The 18,287-nt window shown below is 46.9% G+C and overlaps 1 protein-coding gene across 6 annotated transcripts in view; it reads right to left on the bottom strand.

Annotated features, from left to right (window-relative positions):
* Epb41l4a (erythrocyte membrane protein band 4.1 like 4A) overlaps nt 1-18,287 on the bottom strand; it is a 204,717-nt gene that overhangs the window by 136,726 nt on the left and 49,704 nt on the right. For 2 of the 6 annotated variants that reach the window (XM_076554895.1, XM_042263761.2), the window contains exon 1: nt 17,075-18,054. The exons of 3 other annotated variants lie outside the window; for them this stretch is intronic. In XM_076554895.1, coding sequence (XP_076411010.1) covers nt 17,075-17,212 — 138 coding nt within the window. In that variant the 5' untranslated portion in view covers nt 17,213-18,054. Of the gene's footprint in view, nt 1-17,074; nt 18,055-18,287 lie in introns of those variants that run through there. One more of the 6 variants, XM_042263762.2, reaches the window with a different exon arrangement.

An 18,287-nucleotide genomic window follows, 5' to 3' on the forward strand; every position in this document is an offset into this window, starting at 1 on the left:
ATGAGAACATGCAGTGCTCCAAGAGAACACTCTCTGCTCTGTAAACTTCTACATTATTTTGATCCTCTGATCTTGCGATCTTGTTTAAGTCAGTGGCCATGTTTAGGAAAGAAAAGTCACCTTTTCAGTACACTAAGGAACTCGTCTCACAAATCCTTAAACCAACACAGTAGAGACAATGACTGTGTCCCTCAAGCCCCAATTCCCTCTAAACGTCAAGTGAACTGGAAAAGGTCCTTGACCCTCTGTGTCTGCCTCTCTTACAGGATTTAAAATGGTTACAAGCCAAGAATCCAATCTAAATGGGTGTCCCGCCATCGCTCCATCCAAAGCTAGTGAAGAGATCTGTGGCTTACGGGATCCATGGTACTTAGCCACAGAGAGCAAACTAGAACCTTTACTCTGCTGCTTCTCCTCCTGTAAGCCATGCTTAAAGCTACAAAGAAGCCTTAAGTGTCGGCAATACCTAGCACACACCAGCTGCGTATCTAGGATCTCAAGCCAGGTCATCACTTGAACTACTGGTCTAGCCTGGGGACCACTCGGGACTCTGACTCCTCTTTGTGTCGGCCACTGTTCGTGCTATTTCAGAGTGCAAAAATATCTACCATGCGGTAATAACCTGTCAGCTCTGGTTTTTACAAGACCATGATAAGGCTCTGGGACTTGTTTGATAAAACTCTGGGCGTGTTTGACACTAATGCTCCTGCGTCATCTGCAGACTCCCCAAAAAGCCTTTCCTCCACTTCCTAACCAGAACACAACTTCCTTTCCCACCTCTCTTTCCCTCTTTCCCCTTGTAGGGAAAAGCTGGCTGATCGGTTATATTATATTATATTTCTGCCCTACTGATAGTGTTCAGTAACAGACATTATATTATAAAAAACAAACTACAGTTAGAATTTGCAAGTAGGGGAAAAAAAACAAAAAAATTTGCAAGTCAAAATAGGGCAGATGTGGTGGAGCTGTGTTTTCTTTTATAATATCTACACTATTTTCTGAGAAACACATTCTTGCGTTTATAACACTGTACTCTGTGGCTACTTGCAAATGGCAGAAGGCTTTCATCCTCTCCTATCTTAAGGCATCACAACCTACCATCAAGGGATCACCATCAAGACAAGGCAATGCTGGGCCATACCTGTAAGGCCAGCACTCAGGATGCTGAGGCTGGAGGATTGCCGGTTCCAGACGGCACAGTGAGAGACTCATCACACACAACACGCAGCGGAGGGGGAGAGAAATGGTGGGTATTTTTTTTTTTTTTTTTAAACATCCCTCATGGTTCTCAAGACTCCATCGAGTTGCCACTGCCTACAGAAGCAAGGACCACAGCAATCATTAGGGAGCCCACAGCTCCCGGACCACAGGACTATCTCCTTCCTCTGAGTTCAATGGAAACCCTCTCAAAAGGCTAACACCGCTCCCTGGAAAGGAGCCACCAGCTGAGAAGCTGCACCTGAGCAGGTTTCCTTTCTCAGCAAGACCCCTGATGCCTCCTGCTCTCCTTCTAGAAACTACATGGGGGCAGGGGGTGGGGAGAGGAATGTCAAGGACGGAGAAGGGGAGGCGGGGAGGAGGGGAGGCGGCAGAAACACGCATGTCGATGAGCAGTGACCCCACCAGCCAATTAAGGAGACACATCGCTGGTCTTCACGGAACGCTGCAGGCAGCTCACGATGGACAGATAATGGTTGTGACACCAAGCCCCAGGAGATGAGGTGCAGATGGATATGAAACAAACACGCGCAGTGACAGACAAGCGGAACCACGGGATGCTGTGGTTGCAACCCCTCGGCTCAGAAAGGCTCTGCTGGGAGGGAGAATGTGCTTTCTGAAACTGCCTGTCCTCCCTTCTCCTGCCCCGTTCTCTTCCACAGACACACTGAGTCAGTCAGTCAGTCAGTCTCTCTCTCTCTCTCTCTCTCTCTCTCTCTCTCTCTCTCACACACACACACACACACACACACACACACACACACGCTGACAGCAAAATCGTATCCCACTCTTCTAATACAGAGGTCACCAGCTCTTTCTGCATAAGTGCCTCCCTGGCAACCCAGCCGTCCGCAAGGCTTCTGATTAGCCAGGAGGAACAACATGTCCAACCACTCCGCCTTACCTTCCATTTTCCCCAGGGAGGAAGTAAAACTGCCTGCTCAGCACCCACCTCAGGTCAGCCATGGGTCTGCAGCGCAACCACAGCAGCGGGTCTAAGAAAACAAGACCACGGGTCTGGGTGTTTCTCAGATGTCCTACTGGGCACCGCCAAAGGTTAAACCCAGGAGAGAAGGCAGCTTTGGGAACTGCTTCACCAAACACTGGTCTAGACGAGTGTGAAACCTCACCTCCAAACTGTTTCCACTCCCACAAAGTCACTGTGCCGGAAAACAAAACAAAACCCAAACCAAACCACTATGGCAGCTAGAGAAGCCGAGGCTGCACAGTGACTGGACACAGAGGAGGTCCTGGCCCCAGGACGGCTCCTTAGCCGCTAACCAGGCCTGGAGAGTGAGCACAGGGGAGCAAGGGGAGAGACAGAGCACAAGGAACAAACCCAGCACATCTGCACCAGAGTCCACACCCACCCACTCCAAAGCCGCCAAGAGACTCGGCGCTCAGGGACCTCCTCGAACATCTCCTAAGAGAAGAATTCTTCTAGGACCTTTTAACAGGAAAAGAAAACCCAATGCAGAACTGAATGCAGAAAATATCACTTACTGCTTTCTTTAAAAAAGAAAAAGAAAAACCTTTCACCAAGTCTGGACAGTCAAGGGAAGGGGGACATGAGGAAGGAAGGCCTCCAGTGCAGAGCTTCTAGGCTTCCACCCCGTCAATCCAGGCCGGCATATACATTCTCCACACACTTCATCTGGCCCAGGTATGCCAGCCAGCCAGGTGGATCATTTTGACAAGATTCTGGACATAAATCTGTCTATGATTCCCCGTCCCCACTGCCACCTCCCTGTGTCGTCCCCCCCACCGCCGACCCCCCCCCCCAATGACTGAAACTGAGTTTGTTTTCAGTTTATTGGGAAGTCTGCATACAAAGGAGTGCGCGTTGTCACGTCCTATTCATACTTAACATAATTTCACTTTGTTCTTATTCATCCCCCTCCTCAACCAACATACTCCACCCCTCCTGCTGGTCCCCAGCTCCTCCCAAAGTCCTTTCTCCTGCTTTCATGTCACATGTATTCTATTACTCTCTCTTTTTTTCTCCCTCTTTTTTTCCTTCCTTTAGAATCTCTTCTTCCTTTCTCATGCCCCTCTATTTCCATTGTACACACACATGTACATGCACACACACACACACACACACACAAATATACACATGCACACTCACATGCACACACAGGCTCACATGAATACACACACGAATGCACACACACAATTCTAGAGTCTGCATTCGAGGTAAAGCAGGCTATGTTCATCTCTCCGAGTCGGGCTTATTCTACCGAACACACTGATCCTTGGTGCAACTGCCTCTGAATCTCGTCCCGTCTGATTTTGCTCCTCCCTCGACACCTCCACACAGAGGCCAGAGGATTTTAGCAACCAAGTTTGACTTTAACATTGTCTCGTTTAAAATTCTCTAGTAGAGTTTCGATATAATAAAAGCAAAAATCCAAATTCCTACACCTTGATCTCCAAGCTCCCTTTGCAACCTGGTCCTGACCCATCATGGCAGCCAGCCGGTGTTTCTCCCCTCACAGCCAGCGCCCAGCCACCGGGCAGCTGTGCACGGATCTTTCACACCTGCCATCCTGTCTGGGAACGGCACCTGGCCCGCTGTTTTAAGCCATCGGGGTGTGTTCTGTGATGGCCTGTGCTTCAGGAAAGCTTCCTAGAAGGCGAGTCTTGGCGAACAAGGAAGGCTTGGATAAGTGGGAAGAAATGAGAAGGTCCTCCAAGTAGGAGGGAGAGATGAGCAAGAGACAAAGCAGAGAACAGCCGGAGTTTAACTCGTGGTGGAATTGACGAATTAACCTGCAGTCAAAACTGCATGGACGTAGGGCAGTAGGACTTCCGCACCAGCCCAGTAAAGGAGAGTTCCAGTAGAATTCCCTCAACAAGAGCTCTGCACCAAGAAGTTAAGGACCAAACAAAGGGCATGGCTGTCTGTTACCTAGGGAACGGGGACTATGCTGGCTTAGACATTACTCACCAAAAGGCTACAAGGTGGGCGTTTTGGGTCAGGAGGGGTGTCGTCCCCAGTTTCCCTGGATGCTGCTTAGCAGGACCAGCAGCAATCTCCTTCACAATTTTCCAAGAATAAAGGCTGATTTGTCCATCCTTCCTGCTCCGGCTTCCCCTCTCACAATGCTCCACTGTGGCGGGATGCTCTTTACCCCACCATATCACTACAGTGGACATTAAACTGTCCCCAGGATGTCCCCAATGGCAGGACAGCACTTCTGGAAATCTGTGGCTAAACGGGGACCTGTGACCGGGTTTGCCACTAAGTTGAACCAAGGCATGATTAGAAAGCTAGTCAGGGGGAGAGACTGAAAGCTGATGAGCACAGTGTCCTAAGGCCTCATGCCTGGGCCACTGAGGAACCAGGACACGATTTCCCATGAATAATGGTCAGAATTTTTTTTTTAACTGAGATGCAGGAATGGTAAGTAGACAGCATTCTAGAAGTACATGCAATCAAGTCTGTATCTTTCCAAAATCAGCTTGTGGCCTCGCCAGGGCAAAATTTTCATTAGCAATTTCTTTTGTAGTCTGTTCACAAATCTTGCTCGTAAGACAGTGATAGCTCTGTGTGTGTGTGTGTGTGTGTGTGTGTGTGTGTGTGTGTGTGTGTGTGTGTGTGTGTGTAAAGGGTACTGAGAACTCAAACACAACAGCTAGCTCTCCATCTGGAAGCAAGGTGCATTGTTGACATTAATTATTTCCCTTCAGTGTTCGTCTGTGGAACCTGTCAGACAAAAATCCTGAGAGATGTAAAAGCACCTCATCACTAACACCGCTAATGCATGCATACAGACATTTTTGCCTATGTAAACAACACTGTATCATCTTTTCTCCTAGAATTTTACAGCTTTCTAAGGTGTGTGTGTGTGTGTGTGTGTGTGTGTGTGTGTGTGTGTGTGTGTAAATTTCTCTGAAACCTCACAATTTCATCCGCACAAAGTTCAAAGCCACTGATTCCAGTCACCTTTACCAGAATCTGGCTAGTATGCGTCCATCTGCCACAATAATCTATCTGCACCACATTCCCCGTGTCAGTCAATGTTTGTTGAGCAGCTATTATTTACCAGGTGTTAAGCCCTGTTGCAACTGAAACATGGAGTGAGCACTTAAAATTTGCAGGCATTATCTGAAGTGCTTCCTGAACAGAGCAGGCTGTGACTAGAGACCCCAGGAGGCTGGTGACATTCATCTCCTCCCACAGATAAGGAAAAGCAGGCTTGGAAAGGCAGTCATTGACCTAAGGTCACAAAGCCAATTCTTGAGAGAGTACTTCCTGTCACACTACAGACTAGGATCCCAGTATCAGTGAAGAATCCCTTGACCTCAAGTGTTAAAATATCTAAGATGTGAAAAGGCCATGTGAGCAAAGGGCCCCCGACTGCCCCACGTTGGGAGAGAAACGCCAGGAAGCAGCAGCCATGAAAATTAGAAGGAAGAGGTTCTTCTAACTGGAGTGACCAGGGCAGGTTTCTCCCAGGAGGACCGCAGAAGGCTTCCCCGAGAGAAGATAGAGAGCAGGTATTCATTGCCATAGACATGGTGAGATGAAGGAGAACTCGGGTAGACTAAAGGGACGGCAGCATCTCTCCCAAATACATGAACATACCATCTGTCTCCATCCACCAGCCCCAAGCCCTCCACCCTCCTCATGCCCCATCTCGGGACCTTCAGACACCATCTGTCACCTTTTCCAATGCACAGGCAGATCGTGTTCCTCTGCCCAAAAGTCTGCCCACGGCAGAAGAGTCAAAGCAAACTTGGCGGACCCCCGCTCCTCACACTCCTGAAGATCCCTTCCCATCCCTTCCCCTGCCATCCCAAGGAACCACAGGCATGGCTTCCCTGCTCAGCCCAGCCTCCTGGCCCTCCCAACTTCCCCCAGGCGGCTCCTTTTCTGCAAAGTTCTCCCTCCCTGCCTGCCTGCTTGTGAACTCTTATCTCTCACGGCCTGTTCCCGCTGCTATCTCTGTCCTGGCTCTCTCTATGCCTGAACAAGCCCAAGGCGGTCACGCTGGCCACGGCACCTGTGTTCTCACCCTGGGAAGGTGCTTCTGCTTTCCTCTGCCTTCTTCAGATCAGAGAGTCACCTTCTATCGGCAGTGAACAAAAGAAAGCACCCCTCCCCCCACCCCAGCCTTACTCACCCCCTCCCTCTGCCTTATTTTGCCATTGCGTTCACCAGGGATTTGACACACATGCTGACTGACTGCTTGTGTGTGGCCTGGGAAAGAAAGCACAATGCAGTGGCCACAGCTGGATTCCCACCTAAGCTCTTAGGGCAGGGAGTCCTCTGTTGTTTCCTCTGTTGTATCGTACATTGTCAGAGGCAGAGAGATGTGGCTGCAACCCAGACCTCACAGCCCACAGAGCCTGAAATACTCACTGCCTAACTCTCCCAGGGTAGGTTTGCCAACAGCTGCCACCCAGCATGGGTAAGGAAAAGTCGGGTGGATCCCGGGGTTCACAGCCCCCCAGCCTCACCTACTTAGTGAGGTCCAGGACCATGAGAGGCTCAGTCACAAAACAACAACAGACAAAAAAGTAGAATGGTACCCAAGAAGCAATCAATACTCAAGGTTGTCCCCCGGCCTCCACATACAAGTGGCCACAGGTGTGCACCCATAGAAACACACACACACACACACACACACACACACACACACACACACACACACACAAAGAATGAAGGAGCAATGGAGGAAGACTTCCCAGCAGGTACCCCCCGTGGGGATTTCTGGCTTTTGCCTAAGATAACTCTCTGACGGCCTTGTTTAGTAGAACCATGGCATTCACCTCCCGTTTCTGATCCAGGTGGTCTGGGATGGGGTGCCGGCACGGATGTTGGCAGGCTCCCTGGTGATGTGGACATGGCAGATAGAAAGGCCACACATTTCCCGTGGTCTCTGGCCTCACAGTGGCCACCAGTTTGAGACAGATGAAAGGAAGACATACATAGCCTTCACATTCATAATTAATTTAGTGAATCAATCACTATCGAATCCCCATATCCTACCTATAATCCACCGTATTCAGTTATAATATACTGATCTTACTATTTGAAATGGACACAAATGTAGCTTACCTACTTCCTAGTAATTCCCCAGGCAATAAATTTCAAATCCTATTGTGTACAGGAGTATGAGTGCACACATATGGACCCATGCTTGCACATGTATCTCTGGCACTGTCAGCCTAAAACTCTGTATTACTAACAGAGGCCATCAAGTGGACTTTCTAAATCATTTGATACTTTATTAACTGAAATAACACATAATAGGACTTCCCTCATACTGACTCAACCTCACAAATGAGCAGAGCAGGCAAAGCATTAAAAAAGCATTTCTGTTTATGGATAACATCTAATAATCCTGAAGGGAAATGATTTTACATGTTTATCCTTAACTATATGTGCTGAAAAATTAGACACCTTATATAGAGTGCTATATCTAAAAAAAAAAAAAGCAACAAACAAAAAAAACAAGAAAATTTTGCACAGTAATCCAAAATTGTGTAAATAAAAGTGAGATAATTTGTTCCAATGTCTGTATGTAAAGCTACTTCATTCAACAGAACTAGATCAAGACAATTCACAAAACAGGTGGCAATTAGAAACTAAATTCTGGCCAGGCTGTGGTGGCACACACCTTTAATCCTAGCATTTAGGAGGCAAAGGCAGGAGGATCTCTGTGAGTTCGAGGCCAGCCTGGTCTACAGAGCAAGTTCCATGAAAGGCGCAAAGGTACACAGAGAAACCCTGTCATGAAAATCAAAAACAAAAACAACAACAACAAAAGAAACAAACTAACTAAAACTAAATTCTGTAATGGAAGTACCTTGTTAGGAAATATCTAACCTAAAGACTACTTAAAATGTCACCTTCGAGAGAAGTTAATAAGTTACTATCCTCATGAAAGATTAGATACCGAGTAACAAGGAGACAATCGTGGACATGAACCATGCACCCAACCAGCTCAGCAGCCCCTTCTCCCTTCTCCCTGGAAACTCTTCAGTCTCCTCTTCTGCTTCCCACTGAGCTGTGGACGCAGAAAACACACCTTATCTTACACCATATCTAACGCTGCTGCTGCTAGGCGTTCACACAAACTGTGCTCGGCACAGTCCTCTGGAGGTTCAAATGACAGGCAGTCCCGAGGAGAGGCTGGGCCCAGGGCACCTTAACTCTCACAGTGCCAGGCACTTTCCAGGCCCTTTGTCTCGGTCACACCAACGTTCCCTGTGCCATCAGTAACAGTTTAACCCACTGCAGGCGAACACACCACTGATGCCAACATGTCTACCCTTCCTGTGCCTGGCAAGCAGACACAGCAGAGGAAGTGGCTGCCTGGGCTGAGGAAGCATGAAGGTCAGGTTTGAAGAGATGTATGTGAAGGGCCGGTAGCCACCAGGATCCAGCAGGAGAGCTTCTATGCCCCCACTCAGCAGATGAGCATACAAAGCAGGGCAAGTCCAAGGCCAGATACCTGGGTCTTGCAGCATGGCCGCAATCCTGGGACCCGCACCTGAAAGAGCAGGTTTCAGCAGTCCGTCCATCCGTCCGGGCAGCACAACGAAACCTCTCACAGCCCAGAGGTAAAGAACAGTCTAGAAAGGCACAAGACACTTTGTAGAGGATGAGTGTGCTCTAAGCAGGCTTTTGAGAAGATGTCTCTGATCCATGCGTGACTTTAAATAAAAAGCGTGGTACTCAGAGCGTGGCCTGCAGGAACACATTCCACTTGAAAGCGACTGCCATATAAACAAAGCATGACTTAAGAAGCCGGGAATAGGAGCTGACTACAGACAAGTATACTTTCCATCACATCTTTTACATTAAGGGTTCTCAAGTGCTTTGAAGAATTAATTGATTCTGTCCTCCCAACGGCCCTGGAAAAAACACTTGTTCAAATTTGGCTTCATAATTCAAACATGTCCAGGTCTCTAAGAGTCAGCCAAACATGAACTTTTCATTCAGTGTGTTGAGAGGAAACTGTGGAGATAAGGAGCACTGGGCTAAGAACTCAGACTGAGCAACAGTACCCACCACTGAGATCAGCTCCTAGAACCAAGTCATTTGGTTGATGCTGATGTAGTCTGTAATTGTGGGAATCTGTTATGCACCTGTGTCATTAAAAAAAAAGGAAAAAGAAAGAAAAAGAAAAAGAAATTGCTTTGTCTTAGTTTGGATTACCATTGCCATGATGAAACACCATGACCAAAAGCAAGCTGGGGTACATCATAGCCAATCACTGAAGGAAGTCAGGGCAGGAACTCAAACAGGGCAGAACCTGAAGGCAGAAGCTGATACAGAGGCCATGGAGGGGAACTACTTACTGCCTTGATCATCATGGCTTGCTCAGCCTGCTTTCTCCAGCCCAGGGATGACTCCACCCACAATGGGCTGAGCCCTCCCTCATCAACTGCTAATTAAGAAAATGCCTTACAGGCTTACCTACAGCTAGATGTATGGAGGCACCTCCCAATTGTGCCCCCCACACACACACTCAGACTTGAGCTTGTGTCAAACTGACATAAAACTGAAAACAAAAAGCATCACACTCTGAGTCTGGACTGTCATGTTTAAATCTCAACCCTGATACCAGCTGTGGCAGTTTGAATGAGAGCGGTCCCATCGGCTCAGATATTTGAATGCTTGACCTCTAGTTGGTGGAACTGTTTGGGAAGGTTTAGGGGGTGTGGCCTTGTTGGAGTGGGTTGAATCACTGGGGTGGTGGTGGGCTTTGAGATTTCAGACCAAGTCTCTCTTCTCTCCTCTCCTCCTTTATCTGTCTCTGTCTCTGTCTCTACCACCCCCACCCCCAGCCGTGGATCAGATGTAAATCTTAGCTCCTGTTGCAGTACCATGCCTGGCTGCTGCCATGCTGCCCGCCACAATGGCCCTGGACTAACCCTATGAAACGGTGAGCCCCAAGTTAAATGCTTTCCTTTTAAAAGTTTCCTTGGCCATGGTGTCTCTTCATAGCAACAGAACAGTAACTAAGACACCAGCTGTGTGATATTTGAGAAGTTACTTGACTAATCTAGAAGGTGAGAATCTTAACACATCTACATTATAGGGCCCTTGTGAGAAAGAAATGGGTTGATGCCTAGAAAATGCTTTAGAAAGTTCTGGGTACGCAGCAGAGACTCGGGGTTAGCTATGCTGCCCCTGTCATTACCCTTCACCACCATCACAGCTACTGTCTGCTATCAGCACTATCACACACACACACACACACACACACACACACACACACACACACGAATAGATGCATATACATACATATATATATAAACACATATATCACATATATGCCTTCCAGACATAGATAGATAGACAGACCGACAGATAAAATGCAGCTCCAGGCCAGGGTGTGACTCAGGTGGTAGAGTGCTTGCCTAGAATGCACAAGGACCTGGGTTCGATCCCCAGCACAGCATGTATCAGGCATGGTGGTGCACGGCTGTAATCTTTGTGCTCGGGATGTAGACACAGAAGTATCAGAAGCTCAAGGTCATCCTCAGATTCATAGCTGGAGGCCAGAGAGGTCTAAATGAAACCCTATTCTTAAAAAAACAAAGTGAACCGCCGGGCGGTGGTGGCACACGCCTTTAATCCCAGCACTTGGGAGGCAGAGCCAGGCGGATCTCTGTGAGTTCAAGGCCAGCCTGGGCTACCAAGTGAGTTCCAGGAAAGGTGCAAAGCTACACAAGAGAAACCCTGTCTCGGAAAGAAAAAAAGAAAAAAAAAAAAGTGAGTTCCTCAGTCTCACTAGCCACATTCTCTGCACACAATAGGTACATGCACCAAGTGCCTACAGAGACCCCTGCCCTCACAGAAAATTCCAGATTATGCTTAAGTGCTTATTGATGTTTATAGATGAAAAGATAATGACCAGAATCTACTTCAAAATAAAATAGGAAGGGTAGGAGCATAATGTTGTGAAATATTCTTTTAACTGGGCAAAGATGGGTTACATTTATTTATGCTGCGGAATATTACTTTAACTATGTGAAGGTATATTACTTTTGTTTCTGCTGCCTTTGTTAATGGTGCAAGGATGTGTTACATCTGTTTGTGCTGAATTCGTTTAATTATATAAAGATGTGTTGCTTTTCAATTTGCCTGTCTAAGGCACCTGACTAGTCTAATAAAAAGCTGAACAGCCAATAGCTAGGCAGGAGAGGGATGGAGGTGGGCTGGCTGGCAGAGAGAATAAATAGGAAGAATCTAGAGAGAGAAGGAGAGGAGAACAGGGACAGAGAGAGGAACTCATCAGCCCACCAGCCATGGAGACAGTAGGAAAGTAAGATTACAGAAAAAAGAAAAGTAAAAAAAAACCCTGAGGCAAAACATAGATAAAGAGAAACAGATTAAAATAAGAGCTAAGATAAGGCTGAGCTTTCATAACTAACAATAAGTCTCTGTGTCATGATTTGAGAGCTGATTGGTGGCCTAAAAGAAAGCCTGCTACAGGATAGAAACACAGTTTGAAGGGAAGCTGGTTCCATGAGACTATTCTGTCCAAAAGTCAGTTTTGAATCAACCTGGCTAGGGTATATTCCCAGTTACTTATCAAGAACCAACCTGGCTGTGTCTGTGAGGTTTTTACAGATGTGCTTTAAGTCTGTGCGCAGTTTTAGGGAAATCATTCTAGATTATCAGGATGAGTCTAATTCGTTCCATTGCAAGATCTAACCAGCAGATGAGGGATTCCCGGGGAAAGTTCCGCCCACGGACATCAGGACAGCCCCAGTCTGTCCTGCAGACTTCCGTCTTAAGTCTAAAAAGCTCAGGGGCCGAAGGCCCCAAATCAGAGTGGAGCACAGTGAGGGGGACCCAGGTACTCTGAAGAGAAGCCTGCATCACTACCACCCCCCTGCGCTAGCCACAAGTCACATGTGTTCCCGTCTCACCCCCTCCAACATCTTCAACTTTCCATTCGCTGCCCAATGTGCCTTGCTAGTTCCCAATCCCTGCACCTCCTCCAACAACAACCCCCAAAGGCCACGTACCACATACACCCTCTGTACTCTGAGACTAGCATCTGATGTTCTCTGCTGCACGTCCATTCACCTCTATCTTCCAAGGTGCCCTTCCACCAATCAACTGCCAACGTTCTGCTAAAGCCAGTATATATGACATACTTTTTCCTCCTTTATCCACGTCACTGCCTCCACCTGACCTGCCCATCCCCGCAGCCGCCGCCTTCGGCTCCACCAAGTGAAATCCCTGCACATCCCTCAAGCTTCCCCCAGCTCCCTCTCCAGGCATCTCCTTCACAAAACCTTCGAGAAAGCTCCCTCCACGTGCAGGTACCACATGGCGCCTGTGCTAGAATTAAAACAAAGCACAACAGAACTTTTTCCCAGCAGCTTGCAAACGCAAGGGCCATGGATTTCGTGTTCTAATGCTCTCAGCACCTCCAAGAACACTGTCCTCATAAATTTCCAAGTCAAGTAATCATTCTGAGAACTGGTCAATAAGAATATAACCTAAGCAGAAAGCTGTCCTGTTGGAAACTAGGTGTGTCTGTAGATATGGCTCTGAATGGTTCTCAGCTGACCACAAAAGCGGGAGCCACTGAGAAGCCCTAAGTGCCTGCCACTCAAGCAAGGACAGCAGGGTACCGGCCAGAGACACAGCTGCGGGGTGCAGGTCAGAGCACATCTACAAAGAAACTGTGGTGGGGGACATGACAATGGTACTGGGGAAGCATCTCAAAGTTTTGTGGGGGGAGAAAAAAGGAAAAAATTCCAAGAATCCCACTTGGGCATCCCGGATTCCATCTGTCTGTTCAGAACAGCAGATGGGCAAATCAGGGCTGTGTGTTTCAGGGTGTTTCTCAGCAAGCCATTATCCCTATCCCCCCACGGAACCTCGAGAGAGCCTCATCCCACTCAGCACTGTTCACAACCACACGACAACATGATGCTGGGATGCCGGACCAAGACGGGTGTCAACACCTCACGAATCACACAGTGCGGTGTGACAACCACGTGAGACACAGAGTACAGGTTCTGGGCAGTAACTGCAGAACAAACACGCTCTCTGACACTGAGACACAATTCTGTGGACCCAACAGTGAAGATGGTTTCAGGAGAGCGCAGTGACAAACAACTTTGTCACCACAGAGACATCTAGTGTGAGGTCAGTGACGCCACAGTAGGTGTGACAGACAGAAGAGAATTCAAAACTGTAAAAATTGGCCAAAGGAGCCGTTCCCAGTAGGGCAAAGCCTGTAGTCCCAGCTACTGAAAAGTCTGAGGCAGGAGGACCACAATTTCAGGGGCAAGCTGGCTATACACAGTGAGTTCAAGTCCAGTCTGGGCAACTTAGTGAGCCCGTCTCAAAACAAGTGAAAAGAACTCTGGAGACACAGCTGGGTGTATAGCATTTCCCTCAAATACATGATGCTCTTGAGTTCTAATCCAGCAACACACACTCACACACACAAACACACACACACAAACACACACTCACACACACACACACACACACAAAGAGAGAAGTGCTGTGGGATGGTCTGTATGTCAAATTGCTCTGATTGGTCAATAAATAAAACACTGATTGGCCAGTGGCCAGGCAGGAAGTAGGTGGGACAAGGAGAGAGGAGAATTCTGGGAAGCGGAAGGCTAAAGCAGAGAGACACTGCCAGCTGCCACCATGACCAGCAGCATGTGAAGACACCGGTAAGCCACCAGCCATGTGGCAAGGTATAGATTTATGGAAATGGATTAATTTAAGCTATAAGAACAGATAGCAAGAAGCCTGCCACGGCCATACAGTTTGTAAGCAATATAAGTCTCTGTGTTTACTTGACTGGGTCTGAGCGGCTGTGGGACTGGCGGGTGAGAGAGATTTGTCCTGACTGTGGGGTAGGCAGGAAAACTCTAGCTACAGAGAAGAGTGGGGTAAGAACATCATTTTAAAGGGGTGCAGAGTCAAGAAAACACATCTACGTATCTTTAGGACAGGAGAGGCTTGAGCCGAATCCTAGTGCAGGAAGAGGAGGTTCGGTTCGGATAGCCAGCTGGAGAAGAGACCGTGGAAAGGAGCGACGGGATACGGTTGTAGGGGACAGAGGAGTATATGTACCATTTCTTCTAGGTCACTTCCCGAGGCTGAGCAGGGTTGACCAATCAGGAAGTAAAAGGTCTGTAACAGCTGTTTGGACAGGGGGTGGGAGTGTGGAAAAAGCTGCATAAGAAGTAACAGAACTGGGCTGGAGAGATGGCTCAGAGGTTAAGAGCACTGGCTGTTCTTCCAGAGGACCTGAGTTCAATTCCCAGCAACCACATGGTGGCTCACAACCATCTGTAATGAGATCTGGCACCCTCTTCTGTATACATAATAAATAAATAAATCTTTTTTAAAAGAAGAAGAAGAAGAAGAAGAAGAAGAAGAAGAAGAAGAAGAAGAAGAAGAAGAAGAAGAAGAAGAAGAGAGGAGGAGGAGGAGGAGGAGGAGGAGGAGGAGGAAGAAGAAGAAGAAGTAGTAGTAGTAGTAGTAGTAGTAACAGAACAACCGCTGCATGGACTTGAAAAGCTCTGCTGACATTCGTGATAAGACAGTTTTCCAGTTTTCTCTAACAGAAATGAGACAAGCAGCAGGGAATACAGCTGGCTTCCTACACAGCATGAAGGATGCCAACTGTGAATGTCACCAGGAAAAAGGAAAATGGAAAGCCCTGGAGATGTCCAGAACACAATATGTTTGTGTCCCATTAACTGCAAAAGAGAAAGCCTGGAAGAAACGATGGGGAAATGGTCAGGTAGAGAGAGATGGACAACATCTGGAAGCTTACAGAGGACAGGATGGCAGATTCTAGTGAAAGATTGATAAGTCAAAAGACTTTCTAGGATTGACAGGTTCCAGAGGATGAAGAGGCCTGAAGTATAGCCATGTCAGTGGGTGGTGCCGACCCTGGACTGGAGGTCCCAGTTATAAGAAAGCAGGCTGAGCAAGCCATAGACAGCAAGCCAGTAAGCAGCACTCATCCATGACCTCTGCATCAGTTCCTGCCTCCAGGACCCTGCCCTGTTTGAGTTCCTGTCCCGACTTCCTTCAGTGATGAACTGATAGGCACCTGTAAGCCAAATAAACCCCTTCCTCTCCAGCTTTGCTTTTGGTCATGGGGTTCCGTGGCAGCAACAGCAACCCTAAGGAAACAATAGCCCAAGTTGAACTTAACTTACTAGATGAATAGGCTGGCCTCAAACTCATGCAATCCTCCAGCCTCAGCCTCCCAGATTCTGGGGTTACGGGGATCCACTCTGATGTGTGACTAATATATACTTTACGACTGATGAATTGTGACATTCATACTGACTTAGTTAACGTTGGGATCTTTGCAAACCATATGCTAAGACACTACTAGCAAACTTTTGTTTCTATTTGTAGCTACTTTTTTTGAGTCTCAGAAAACATTGATACATTAACAACAGAAAATTAGCTTCAAGTGAGAAAAAAATATTGTTAGCTGTGGATCTGGAAACCACTTTTTAAATTTTTATTTAAGAACAGTTACAAAACAGTGAAAAGGAAAAGGTGAAGGATTCTCAAAGGGTAGAGGACTGGAGACTAGGCCACCAGGGAATGCCCGCCATCACAAGCTTGTTTCATTTTTCCAGAAATTTCACATAAGCACACAAACTTCTGTAAAATCTCACTTGCCACTGACAGCAAAGCTCGTTTATCAACTTACAAGTAAAAACAGGTAATAAAGTAATTTCACTTACTCAGAATTAGTAAGATACGAGGATACGAGAAACTGAAAATTATTTCAAAGATAGTTCCTACATAACCAAGATGCTTGAAATCAATGAGATGTGCATAGATCAAGTGTTTCAGATGATCTCATTATGCTCAAGTTTTTCCTAAATAAGAAAGTCTGGAATATTTCTTAGCATACAAAGAGATGAGTTTTCCTCTGTTTCCAGACATTAATCATAATTTGGTTTTATTTGTCCCTCCCTGCACTGCCCCCTCTCCATCCTCCCCAGAAGTCCTCACCCCCACTGTTCTCATGTTGTGTGCTCCATCACCCTCTCCCTGCCCCACTCAAAATACCTTCCTCCATCTCATTGACTCCTTTCTACTTCCTTGACCCCCACATACACACACAGTCAACTTCTGCCAATGAGAGAAAACACACAGTATGTGCCCTTCCGAATCTGTGTGGTGATTTGAAAGAAAATGGACCCCAAAGGGATTAGGAGGTGTGAATTTGTTGGAGTAGGTGTGGCCTTGGAGGAGGAAGTGTGTCACTGTGGGTGTGGGCTTTGAGGGTTCCTTTGCTCAAGCTACACCCAGTGAGACAGACCACTTCCTGTTGCCAACAGGATCGAGATGTAGCTCCTCCTCCACTCTCGGCTCCTTCCCCAGCACCATGTCTGACTACACTCCACCATGTCCCGCCATGATGAGAATGGACTAAACCTCTGAAACTGTAAGCCACCCAGTTATTTTCATTTATAAGAGTTGCCATGGTCATGGTGCCTCTTCACAGCAATAGAAACCCTAACTAAGACAGTCTGGCTGATTTCTGCTTAACATCATAATCTCCGTTTCGTTCCATCTATCTTCCCACAAAGGTCACAGTTTTTTCCTTATAGCTAAAAAATTCCATTGTGTGTATGTACCACATTTTACTGATCCATTCGTTTGTTGACAGCACTCTAGGCCAGTTCCGTGTCTTAGCTACTGTGAGCAGTACTGCAAACATGGACATACAGGTCTCTATGTGGTGTGTTAAGAACCCCTTCGGCATGTACCCAGGAGAAGTATAGCTGGGTCGTACAGCAGTTCTAGTCTCAGGTTTTGGCTGTATTAGATGGCGCTCCCCGAAGAGTACAAGAGAAGTCACTTTACCTTCATATCCTTGTTAGAATTTTTTGTTTGTTTTCTGATGACAGCCACTCCGACTTGGGTGAAATGGACTCTCATAGCAGCTCTAATTGTCTCGGCAGCTAAGGGTGTTGAATACCTCTTCAAATATTTACTAGTCATTTATATTTCTTATGCGAGCTATATATTTAGCTGACTGGCCTATTAACTGAATAATATTTTAATGTTTACAATTCTTTATATACTTGAGATATTAATCTCCAGTCAGGTGTAGAATTAGCAAAGTTTTTTTTTTCCCCCATTCTGTAGGCTATCTCTTCAGTATGGCGACTGTTTTCTTTACAATACATAATCTTTTTAACTTCACAGAATTCCATGTACCAACTCCAGGAATTATTTCCTGTGTTCCTGGAGTCCCTTTCAAAAGGTACAGAAAGTCTTGACTCTTTTCTACTGTGCAGGTTCTAAGGTTCAGATCTTCTGTAGGATCCTTTGTCCATTCTGAGTTGTGCAAGGTCAAAAGTAGGGGTCTAGTTTCATTGTTCACAGGTGGAAATCCAGTTTTCCCAGGACCATTTGTTAAAGAGGCTGTCTTTTTTTCCAGCGTATGCTTTTGACACCTCTCTTGACCATCGGGGTGGCTGGGGCCGGTGAAATGGCTCCTCGGTTAAAGGCGCTCACCAACAAGCCTGACAACCTGGTGAAGGAGAGAACGGACCCTGCCAAGCTGTCCTCTGACCACATCACATAGGTGCACACATACACCCTGAACAAAGAAATAAATACAATTCTAAATGGTTTGAAGAAAACTTAGGTGGCTATAGCTGTGTGAGTCTATTTCCAGGTCATCCCTTCTATTCCACTGGTCTATATGGTCCACAGCTCTGCTCTGTGCTGGTATCCAGGTCATCCCTTCCATTCCATTGGTCTATATGGTCCACAGTTCTGCTCTGTGCTGGTATCCAGGTCATCCCTTCCATTCCATTGGTCCACAGCTCTGTTCTGTGCTGGTATCCAGGTCATCCCTTCCATTCCATTGGTCCACAGCTCTGTTCTGTGCTGGTATCATGCAATTTGTGTCACTATGGTACCCAAGTGGAACTTACGTGTTCATAGTATGCTCAAAATTTTACCTAAATAATAAAGTCTGAAATTTCTTGAAAGTCAGTCTCCAAGGAGGAAAAGAATCCCTACACCCTCCTTTCCACGGGTACGCTTCACACTTCAGGATGATGTT

The sequence above is a fragment of the Peromyscus maniculatus genome, chromosome 19 (genome assembly GCF_049852395.1).
Source record: "Peromyscus maniculatus bairdii isolate BWxNUB_F1_BW_parent chromosome 19, HU_Pman_BW_mat_3.1, whole genome shotgun sequence".
NCBI lineage: Eukaryota > Metazoa > Chordata > Mammalia > Rodentia > Cricetidae > Peromyscus > Peromyscus maniculatus.